This window comes from Carassius carassius, chromosome 23, assembly GCF_963082965.1.
Source record: "Carassius carassius chromosome 23, fCarCar2.1, whole genome shotgun sequence".
NCBI classification, from domain to species: Eukaryota; Metazoa; Chordata; class Actinopteri; order Cypriniformes; family Cyprinidae; genus Carassius; species Carassius carassius.
The window spans coordinates 11,651,484-11,663,683 of NC_081777.1; the positions used below are offsets into that span (position 1 = coordinate 11,651,484).

Below are 12,200 nucleotides of genomic sequence, written 5' to 3' on the forward strand. Positions count from 1 at the left end.
AATACGTCCAAAAAGAACTGGTGGATTATATGGATAACAACGATAACGGGGAAGTATCACCTAGTGTCCTGTGGGACGCCTTAAAATCAGTGATCAGAGGAAAACTCATAGCTCTCACATCGTATAGAAAAAAGAAAAGAAGTAGAAGGCTGCTTGAACTACAAGAAAATCTGAGCCTCTTAGAGAGAGAACATGTTGAGAAGAAAAAAATACATATATTTAATCAAATAAACAATGTTAAAAAGGAAATAAATAAATTATATGAGGAAGAATTAGAGAAAAAGGCTAAATTCATTAAACAGAGATATTATGAAAATGGCCCTAAGGCTTTGAAGCTGTTGGCATGGAGGTTAAGGAAGCAACAGGCTGATAATACTATATATGAAATTAGGGATCCCAAAACCAAAAACAATTGTCATAAGCAAGAAGATATTCACAATATTTTTGAAAATTACTATAAAAATCTATACAAGGAACCAAATACAACTAGCTCACAGGAAATGCATTTATTTTTAGAATCACTTGACTTACCTTCTATAGGTGAAGTACAAAATAAATCCCTAATGGCAGAGATCACAAAGGAAGAAATAGGGAAAGCAATTTCTAGATTAAAAGTTAATAAAGCGCCGGGAACAGATGGCTTTCCATCCGAGTGGTATAAGGCTTTAAAAGATCAATTAGTCCCTATACTTTTTGATTGTTTTAACTATACACTAAAAGGGGGTGAACCACCAAAAACATGGAGTGAGGCAATAATTTCAGTTATTCCTAAAGAGGGTAAAGACAAAAAGGAGTGTAGCGCATTTCGGCCAATTTCTGTATTAAATGTGGATTATAAATTATATGCGTCGATATTAGCTAAAAGACTGGAAGATATAATACCAGAATTAGTGGATTCAGACCAGACAGGATTCGTACGTGACAGACAGACACAAGATAATATCAGGCGGGTGCTGCATGTACTTGATCATGTCACTAAAGGAAACATCAGAGCAGTAGTACTTAGTTTAGACGCCGAGAAGGCATTTGATTCGGTTCGCTGGGAGTACCTGTATTTGGCATTGAGTAGATTCGGTTTTAAAGATGAGTTTATTAGATGCATCAAAATGTTGTACTTATCACCAAAGGCTAGAATAAGGATCAACGGGCATCTCACTCAGAGTATTAACCTGGAAAGAGGCTGCCGCCAGGGATGCCCTCTCAGCCCCGCCCTTTTCGCTTTATTCATTGAGCCCATAGCACAATCAGTTAGAGACGAACAGGAGATAAAAGGTATTACGGTTCAAGGTTTCGAACAAAAGATTTGTCTGTACGCAGACGATGTTTTGTTGTTTGTTACTGCACCAGAGGTTAGTATTCCTAGGTTGATGTCTGTCTTAAAAAAGTTCGGTACTTACTCGGGATATAAATTAAATGTTCAAAAAACACAAATCTTAAGTTATAACTACACCCCTCAGAATGACATACTGGGTAGATTTAAATTTAATTGGAATTCACCAAGTATTAAGTACCTGGGGATTATAATAACAAAGGATATTTCTAAATTGTTTGATAGCAACTATGGTCCTATAAGTAAGAACATTAGATCAGATATAGATAGGTGGTCCCAACTGCCCCTAGAGATGCATAACAGAATAGATTCAGTAAAAATGAACATGCTCCCCCGACTCTTATACCTCTTCCAATCCTTACCAGTTGAAGTTCCTTTAAAACAATTTAATGAGTGGGATAAATGGACTTCAAGATTCGTATGGGGGGGTAGGAGGCCAAGAATTCAATTTAAAACACTGCAGCTACCGAAAGAGAAAGGGGGTAGATCACTGCCGTGTCTATCAGATTATTTCAAAGCAGCCCAGCTAAAACCCTTAGCATGCTGTTGTAACCCAGAGTATACAGCAAAGTGGAAGGACTTGGAGATCTCGCAGCTGACTGTTCCATTGCAATCGGTGCTGGGTAGCAAACCTTTATATTAACAGCATTCTAAAAGTTTAAATCAGTGGACTAAGGTTCCTTTTAGAATCTGGTTTAAAGAATGCAAATCGCCGTTACTTGAAAGACAATCTAGACTATTAAGATGGATAGCTTTCGACCCCGACTTTAAACCAGCAAGGGCCGATGGGAGGTTTCAGCTCTGGTATAGGCTTGGCATCACCTCTTTTAGTTCAATCTCATCAAAGGGAGAATTAGATAGCTTTCAGGAGATTTCTGGTAAATATGGTTTGGGAAAACTTGATTTTTTTAGGTATTTACAAACTAGAACTTATTTTAATAAAGAGATACGATTCATGGAGAAGCATGACACTAATTTAATTGATCTATTTACTGACATGTATAAAAATAAAGATAATAATAAACTTATCTCAAAACTATACCTAGCCATCCAATCCATAAAGAAACAATCAACAAATAAGGTTAGATTAAAATGGGAAAAAGAATCTGGTCTAGTTATTTCAGAGGAAGATTGGCTGAATATTTGTTCTGTACAGGCGACTTCTACCAGCTCGGGTATGTGGAGAGAGTTTTGTTGGCGGAATCTTATTAGATACTTTGTTACCCCCAAGTTAAAAGCTATTCAGTCTCGCGAGAAGGGAAGTGGTCTATGTTGGAGGAAATGTGGGGAACAGCTGGCAGACCATTTTCATGTATTCTGGAGCTGCCCAGCCATTCAGTCATATTGGCAGGAGGTAATACAAGTAATACATTCTATTTTCGGTGATGGAATTGACTGCTCATTTTCTACAATTTACCTGGGCAATTTAGCAGCTCAATTGATGAGGAAAGACAAGTACCTTATAAAGATATTATTAGCAGCCAGCAAGAAAGCTGTAACACGAAAGTGGCTACAATTTGAACCCCCAACAAAGGCTGAATGGCTGGACATTATTACCAGTGTCCAAAGTATGGAGAGGATGACTTTTGCTTTAAACCTACAGATGGATAAGTATTTGCAGTATTGGGAAAAATGGATGGTGTTTACAACTTCATGACATGTTTATTGACCAATGTATGACATAATACACTTTCACCAATTTTGTTTTATGTAAGAATGTATGAGTGACCAAACGATTGTTCCGTTTTGTTTAGTTGTGTTTGTATGTTGTTATGGCTGTTTTGTTTTTGTTGTTGTGTATTTTCAAAAGGAAAAAGAATAAAAATAAAGTATAAAAAAAAAAAAAAAAAAAAAAAAGTTGAGGTGTCAGTGATTTCCACCTCTAGAGGCCCCCTTGCACTTTATAATGACAGCAGAGCCTTCTCGGCTGCTCCAGCAATGGATGCAACCCTGAAAACTATCAGCATGGATCTCTGCCAATAGTTCCAGGAATCAACTATCACTGTCGATTTATCAGCAAAACTGATATTTTGATTGACCTCATCTAGTGTGTAGTGGGTTTGAGCACATTATCAATTGGAATATATTTTCATAGGCTAAGTGTTTGATGCTAAAAAAGGAATATACTTTGGGCTTTATTCGTAATATTTTTATCCAATTTGTCAAGCTTACATCATTTGTAGGTCATTTCTAAGAGCTGTGGAGTATTCAGTGATATCTTTTTTAGGTTATTACTATGAGCTGGACGACTCTTATGATGAGAGTGACGAGGAAGAGGTGCGAGCTTATCTCAGGAGGGTCACAGAACAGCCACCACTCAAACTAGATGATTCTGCAGAGGTAAATTTTGTTGCTTTGTTTAGATTTTTGATGATTTCTTCTATGACTCTAATGACCTTGTCCCAGTAAATCAGTAATTATTGAGAAAAACCCTCTCTTCCTGCAGAAGGTGGAGTTTCTACAGATGTTTGACTTGACGACTTTGGCCCGTCGGGATGAGATGATGGAGGTGAAGAGGAGGAAGAGGAGGCACATGCTGAGAGAGAGGAGTCGTTCCCCACCAGGTGTTCAGACCAAGCGGACTACTCCTGCCCCCCTAATAACCCACTTCACCCCAGAGGACATGAACAACAGCCCTGAGCTAGAGGAAAAGAAACGCTTCCTCACCATCTTCAGCCTCAACCACGTCACTCAGCAGCAGAGAAAAGGTACTACTTGTGGTGTCTGTTGTGTTCATAATGATGCCCCAGTTTGTTTTTTTGTTTTTCTCTTTTTCTGGACATTTCCACACTAGAGTTTACTTCAGAGTAGGGCTACGCGATTATGATAAAAATCATGATGATTATTCCTTTAAAATTGTAATTGTGATTATTAATTACGATTATCAAAATTTACATTGAATTAAGTTTTATACCATTGTTAGATGCAATTGCATGACGTATTTTTACATGAAAATAAACAAACTGAAAACACTCTAATTGAATAACCTTTATTGCTTTTCTATGGTATTAAGACTCAAATGTCAACTATACATTGGATTGGTTTCTTCTTAAAAATAGGCATATATATATATGTATATATACATATATATACATACAGTACAGACCAAAAGTTTGGACACACCTTCTTATTCAAAGAGTTTTCTTTATTTTCATGACTATAAAAATTGTAGAGTCACACTGAAGGCATCAAAACTATGAATTAACACATGTGGAATTATATATGGACCATCAGTTGTGTTGTGCAGAAGTCTACACAGCTGATAGTCCTACTGAATAGACTGTTAGAATTTGTATTATGGCAAGAAAAAAGCAGCTAAGTACAGGAAAACGAGTGGCCATCATTACTTTAAGAAATGAAGGTCAGTCAGTCCGAAAAATTGGGAAAACTTTGAAAGTGTCCACAAGTGCAGTCACAAAAACCATCAAGCTCTACAAAGAAACTGGCTCACATGCGGACCGCCCCAGGAAAGGAAGACCAAGTGTCACCTCTGCTGCAGAGGATAAGTTCATCCGAGTCACCAGCCTCAGAAATCGCAGGTTAACAGCAGCTCAGATTAGAGACCAGGTCAATGGCACATGGAGTTCTAGCAGCAGACACATCTCTAGAACAACTGTTAAAAGGAGACTGTGTGAATCAGGCCTTCATGGTAGAATATCTGCTAGGAAACCACTGCTAAAGAAAGGCAACAAGCAGAAGAGACTTGTTTGGGCTAAAGAACACAAGGAATGGACATTAGACCAGTGGAAATCTGTGCTTTGGTCTGATGAGTCCAAATTTGAGATCTTTGGTTCCAACCACCGCGTTTTTGTGCGATGCAGAAAAGGTGAACGGTTGGACTCTACATCTCTGGTTCCCACCGTGATGCATGGAGGAGGAGGTGTCATGGTGTGGGGGTGCTTTGCTGGTGACACGGTTGGGGATTTATTCAAAATTGAAGGCATACTGAACCAGCATGGCTACAACAGCATCTTGCAGCGGCATGCTATTCCATCCGGTTTGCGTTTAGTTGGACCATCATTTTTCAACAGGACAATGACCCCAAACACACCTCCAGGCTGTGTAAGGGCTATTTGACCAAGAAGGAGAGTGATGGGGTGCTGCGCTAGATGACCTGGCCTCCACAGTCACCGGACCTGAACCCAATCGAGATGGTTTAGGGGTGAGCTGGACCGCAGACTGAAGGCAAAAGGGCCAACAAGTGCTAAGCATCTCTCGGGGAACTCCTTCAAGACTGTTGGAAGACCATTTCAGGTGACTACCTCTTGAAGCTCATCAAGAGAATGCCAAGAGTGTGCAAAGCAGTAATCAAAGCAAAAGGTGGCTACTTTGAAGAACCTAGAATATGACATATTTTCAGTTGTTTCACACTTTTTTGTTATGTGTATATAATTCCACGTGTTAATTCATAGTTTTGATGCCTTCAGTGTGAATCTACAATTTTCATAGTCATGAAAATAAAGAAAACTCTTTGAATGAGAAGGTGTGTCCAAACTTTTGGTCTGTACTGTATATGTATGTATGTATAAAACATCTTAAGCATGTAGAATAACATAAGTTGACTTTTAAAAACTTTTAACAACAATTAATTGCCGATTTGAACGATTACATAATTGTAGCATCCATAATTGTAATAGCAATTAGAAATTAGATTAATTGTGGAGCCCTACTTGAGTCATATAATACAGTTTGAAGCAGGACTGGCAGGGGGTGGTAGATGCCTTGATGTGGACCAAGTGTAAAGCAGTGTTGCTCTCACCTCAGATCTATTGGTGGCAAACGAAGATATTTTCACAAGCTGGAACATTAATATTAGTGCTGGGCAAGATTACATTTTTTATTTTTTTACATCAGTATTCCTTTTACAAATTAGTAGTTAAAATATTGATTGTAAATCGTAACTTAAAACATGAATGTAATTAAATTAAATATACAACTAGCTATTTGTCACTGTCAGGAAATTAAACGTTTTTATAGAAAATATTTTTCGCATTGCATCAGAGTGTGGCATGGGATAACACTTGATGGGCAGGTAGAGACTCGTGTGTGTGGGATGTGAGAGAATAATTAGGGTATGCTCACACTAGGCAATCTTAACCCCCAAAGCCTGGTTTGTTTGTCTAGTGTGATCGCTCCATTTAGCAGTCCATGGCTCGGTTGGAAGAGGTGGGCCAGAGAGCGGTTCAGTTATATATAGATCAGTGAGTATGAGCACTAAACGTGCCTGAGTGCAGATCTTCTGATACGTGCTGCATGATTGCATTAATATTTCTGAGCAGCAAAAGCGATAGATGTGTAAAGCAATATATTGTGAGAGGGCCGTGTGTTACTGCATCCCATACAACTCAAAATAATAAACCACAAAGTTTGTCTGTATGTGTATTCAGAGCCAATGAGCAACAGACTTTCATAGTAAAAAATAAAAATACTGTATTAACACGTGATAAAATAATTATCGGCATTAATCAATTAATGCAATAATAACACATTAACTTGCCCAGCCCTAAGTAATATATGTCTGCCTGTCTTGCTCTTTTTCTCTTCCTGTGTTTTTAGATAATGAGAGGGTTGATGAGTTGTTGAAGGCCATAAAACAAAAGAGCTTGACTCTAGACAGCATCAGACACAGCCCTCACCCTCTGTGCAGGAGCCCTGCAGCCCTATGCTCGGGTCAGTTCACACACTGTGTGTGTGTGTGTGTGTGTGTGTGTGTGTGTGTACACAGTGTGGAGTGTTTTCAGTGTGTGAAAGCAAAGTCTTTTTTTTTCTCAGTTTATTACCAAAGCTTGTAATGGGTATTTTACTGTTCAGTGTTACACTGTCAGGGATGTACAAAATACTCCTCATGATAGCTTCAAAATCCCTGAAGTCCACTCTGGTCGAGAGCCTGTTTGATGTTTTGCTATGTTAATGAATACACTAACCTGCAAACATTTGATTACTGTAGTTATTTATTTATTTATTTTGCAGACCTGTCATCTCAGTCTCCAGAACTGCTGAATGGACACCCCCCCAGTCCCTCCCCCTCTGTATCTGTGCCTCAACCCCAAGTGGAACCCCTCTCTCACTTGGATCTGCACAGATCTCTCTCAGATCCCTTAAGACTGAAAGACTCTTCCTTGCCTGCTGCATTACCGGACAAATGTCGAGCCAAAGACAGCATCCCAGGCAAGAGCTCTGATCTGCTGAACAGTGTGCGACAGCCCCCATTCACTAAAGAAAGTTCTGTTAATGTCAACGGAAAGACCAAACCATGGGAGAATTTCATTGCTGAGGAGTTTGCCCAGCAGTTCCATGAATCAGTACTGCAGTCCACCCAAAAAGCCCTGCAGAAGAGTAAAGGTAGCAGTTGAAAATCTCTTTAAGATTCTGTTATTTCATTGCTTACATACTTAACCACTAACCTAAAGTCGCCATCAAAAATGAAATTTGTGATAGTCTTTTCTTTCTTTTTGTGAAATATCTGAGTGAAATGACATCTTCAACAAGAAAAAATGTAGGGTGGGACATTTGGTTTATTGGGAATTGATTGGATTGATCTCGTTTGCTTTTGCTGCGATTTGAGTGGCCTTTGCTCCAGTGTATATATAATCAGAGAAGAGATGTTGTTGCAGGAGAGAAGGGAAGTTAGATTTGAACAAATCAATCTACAGCTACATATGTCACACAAAATGTGCTTTGCGTGCACACAGACATGCATCTGAGATATCAGATTTAACAGCAAAATACAAGAAGTCTGACCAAGCTTAATTTAACTGCATCTGAATGAACACAAACAGCCAGTGTTCTGTGACATGTTTTATATATGTGTGACATACCGCAACAAATTGTCAAATATTTATATTTAAAGACATTAAAAATGAAGACATATTTACTTAAAGGGCACCTAGTTTTCCTCTTTTTACAAGATGTTATATTGGTTTTGGTTGTCCCCAGAATGTGCCTGTGACATTCCAGCTCAAAATACCCCACAGATAATTTATTATAACATCTGGAAAAGGTCATTTTTGAGGCATGTCTACAAAAGAGCAGTGTTTGTGGGTATCACTTTAAATGCAATTGAGCTGCAAATTCCCACCCTGTCTTCAGAAGAGGGCGTAGCATATACTTCTTTCTGCTTTGCATACTTACAACAATAAACAGTTGGTAGAAGCAACATGACTGAGAGACATGAAATGAGCAAGAGAACAGATGTACAGCCATTTTTATGGGAAGCCAAACACACTGAAACAGCACAATGGCGAGAAGATCTCACAAGCGCAGCACTGATCAAATGCAATACTTAGATACTGTATGCATACAAATACGGTTAAAATGTTAGCTAAGCAATATTACTAAATCCAAAAGCAGTCTGGAGTGAAATGATTTGTGCAGACATATACTTATTTAGGTGTATTACCTTTAAATATATAAGTATTCCACAGTGGCTCAGAGGTTTCGGAAAAATGAAGACTCATGTTTAGTCTTACATTTAAACACAGAGCACCTGGGACAGCTTACGAGGCACTGATGACATTATAGCTGCTCAGGCGCAGAGAAAAAGTGGCTCAAGGTGGAAACTATGGCCATGCAGGATTGCCTAGTGATTGTTAAATTGGGATTAAAAAAGGAGTGGGTGGATTTTTATCATTGTAGGGTGGTTATGTTCACACACTGCCAACACAAATTTATGTCTTGTGAGGCAAATTTAAATGTGTGGGGCTTAGTGTAAAGAGCAAATAATAGTATCAACACGCAGGGCCGTATTAAGCCCCTGGGCACTATACCTCAAAAGCTCAAAAATTATTGTTGTTAAGTTAGTGTTCATAAACGAGTTATGTATGGTCTTTCAAGAATTTCAAGTTAATAATAAAACAATTTACGAAAAATATTTTTAAAGCTTGTGTCATGTGGTGCCCCCCTAGTTGTTGTGAATGGTTGGTGCCCCTGGGCACTGGCCCAAGTGCCCTTATGGATAATCCGGCTCTGTCAACACGTCTTTTCCTCTATCAGGTGGTGCCTTGGTCATGTCAGAACAGAACAACGCAGTAGATTCATCTGTGCATTATAATATTCCTGAGCTCCAGAGCACACCAGGCCGGTCCAAACCCCACCCACACCCTCCTTCATTGCAGCCCAATGGACAGCACTGCCCCCCACAGCCTTCCCGCCAGGAGTCTGAGGAAAAGGTTGAGGATGAGGGAGATGACACAGAGGAGGACGAGCCCACTACATCTGGTTGGCAGGGCATTGAAGCCATCTTTGAAGCTTATCAAGAGTATGCAGAAGGTAAGATGTGTGTTGAGCAGATTGGGTCCCTATCAGTACTGTTGCATGATGGATATTATAGTTCTGATCAACAGTAGAGTAGTTCTGCAAATCCTTGCAAAGTTGTGGTGTGTTGGTGTATGTGATGCCAGGGGTTTCTGGAATATAAAAAGATGACCTGAGGAGTCTTACCGCTCCCTCTCTCTTTCTGTTTGACCTTAGAGCAAAGCATTGAGCAACAAGTTCTCCAAAGTCAGTGCAGACGGCTGGAAGTGCATCACTATAATCTCAGTCTAACTGCTGAACAGCTCTCACACTCAATGGGGGTAAGAAACACACAAATGCTAATCTCATTTAGACTCCATTTCTACCTGATATTAAGATGCATTTTCAATGGTCTGGCAAGACACATTACTGTTTCCATTTTAATGTGCACTTTAGATGCGTCTCTTACAGTCAAACCAAAATTTATTCGGAAACCTTCAAAAATTTCTCCGATTATCACAGTTTATTTGCTATATTTTAGATTTTTTTTTTATCAATTATGACAAGAACTCTGAGTTAAACAGTGTCAGAACAAATGAATCTTGACTAATGTCAGATAAGGTATGTAATGAATAGCTGTCAGCTTCTAAATTTAAGTACACAATTAGATTATATCAATTTAGGTCAACCAATTACCATGCAATGCTTAATTTTGTTCAGTCTGTAGTGTAGAAAGTTTGCATTAGCAATTAAACAAAAAACATTAAAGCAAAACTTGGTCAGATCAAAGTGCAATCCTCACTTACATATAGAAACTATAGTTTCCTGCACCCAATAGTAAAAAAAAAATATATATATATACTGTATTTTCCTGAATATAAGTCACACTTTTTTTCTTAGCTTGGCTGGTCCTGCGACTTATAGTCAGGTGCGACTTGTTTATCAAAATTAATTTGACATGAACCGAGAGAAATGAACCAAGAGAAAACATTACCGTCTACAGCCGTGAGAGGGCACTCTATACTGCTCAGTGCTCCTGTAGCCTACACTGAAAACATAGAGCGCCTTCGCGGCTGTAGACGGTAATGTTTTCTCTTTGTTCTTGGTTCTAAATAAATGCGACTTATAGTCCAGTGCGACTTATATATGTTTTTTTCCTCGTCCTGACGTATTTTTGGACTGATGCGACTTATACTTAGGTGCGACTTATGGTCCGAAAAATACGGTATATATAAATTATATCTGGTGTCTGAATAATTTTTGGTGTGACTGTATAACCACTTGTGTTTACTTTTTCTTAACCACTTGAGTTACTGTCCTCATTTCATATCACCCTACATCACTTTCATGGGAATGTCAAGTGCAGTGCACAAATAGTATTGAGTAAACATACCCAAATAATGCAGTGTCAGGTCATGCCTCCACGCCATAAATATTAGATCCAGCCTGAATGCCAGATCCTGTCCAGACACACATAGGTAATGTGTACATTTTTTCTGTAGGAGCTGATGTCTCTGAAGCAGAAGCTTTCGGCTGAGAGTGAGAACCTACAGGCAGAGCTGGAGCACTTTAAGAAGTGCCTGATGCTGCCACAGAGCCTCTGGTCTAGGAGTCATTTCAAGGGCTATCCACCCAGCTAACACTCTACGGCACCATCGACCACCCAGTCAGACAACCTTCCACATCCCTTACAAACCCCCAAACTCAGACACATGTTCAGGCCACTCCGAGAGCCTGGACAGTGATGGTGAGGAATAGAAGATCTGGCCCCAGAATTCCACATTCTGTGGGCTAAATCACGCATCAACACATGTCAAAGCCTCTGAATGCCTCCAACTCGCAGGGACAGCCATACTGCATCATAGAGAAAGAAGAATGCCAGTCGAAATACAGCTTAGCCCATCTGTCATCTCTTTACCATGGAGGTCATGCCTAGAAATGCACTTAAAGAAAAAAAACCTGAATAACTATCTGGAGGTACTGTTATGACAGACTACTCTTTATGATCTAGGGAAGGAAAAAAGAAAACATCAAATAAATAAAAGAAAATGTTTTATTTCAAGATTTAGAATAAAGATTTTTTTTAAAGAGGTGCTTCAGCATTGTATTGTAAATAATTTCAAAACAACAGAAAAATAATTTTGTATGTTTTTAATTCTTTGAAAAAAAAAAAAAGCCTGCCATTTTTTTTTAATATATTAATGCTTTTGGGTGTTCGAAGGTTTACTTTTAGTGTTTGCTCTGCTGCTGGTCAGAATATGCCTTTCAGGACTTTGTGGAGTGATAATATCACTTCCTTTTTACCTGAACTAAAGTAGGCCCCAGGAAGTATGCCAACGTTTTTTAACGTTTAAAAGGTTCAATCCGTCCGCATTATTAATGAGGAAAGAACTCGCTCACTGCAATGTGCTGTATTCTGCAAGAGATTGCATACACCAGACAATTCTAATGTTCTGAAAACAGTTTCAGGTAGGCTATGTTCATTAATTTCTGTCGTCTGTTTGGACTCTGCACTGTTTTCATTCAGGAAATGGTCTGTAAAAAAGCATTTCACATGTACGGGATGAGCAGGGCACAAATGCATGGTAAATCGTAACACAACCAGATTTAAACATTTCCACATAACAAAATGTACAAA

At 38.9% G+C, this 12,200-nt stretch overlaps 1 protein-coding gene across 2 annotated transcripts in view; it reads left to right on the plus strand.

The window, feature by feature from the left end:
* Positions 1 to 11,901, plus strand: part of LOC132101338 (genetic suppressor element 1-like) — a 229,585-nt gene extending 217,684 nt beyond the window's left edge. For both annotated transcript variants that reach the window (XM_059506219.1, XM_059506220.1), the window contains exons 10-16: positions 3,558 to 3,670; positions 3,777 to 4,038; positions 6,887 to 7,000; positions 7,301 to 7,672; positions 9,323 to 9,598; positions 9,800 to 9,903; positions 11,065 to 11,901. In XM_059506219.1, the coding sequence (XP_059362202.1) occupies positions 3,558 to 3,670; positions 3,777 to 4,038; positions 6,887 to 7,000; positions 7,301 to 7,672; positions 9,323 to 9,598; positions 9,800 to 9,903; positions 11,065 to 11,202 (1,379 nt within the window). In that variant the 3' untranslated portion in view covers positions 11,203 to 11,901. The remainder of the gene's footprint in view (positions 1 to 3,557; positions 3,671 to 3,776; positions 4,039 to 6,886; positions 7,001 to 7,300; positions 7,673 to 9,322; positions 9,599 to 9,799; positions 9,904 to 11,064) is intronic.
* Positions 11,902 to 12,200: the final 299 nt, after the last annotated feature.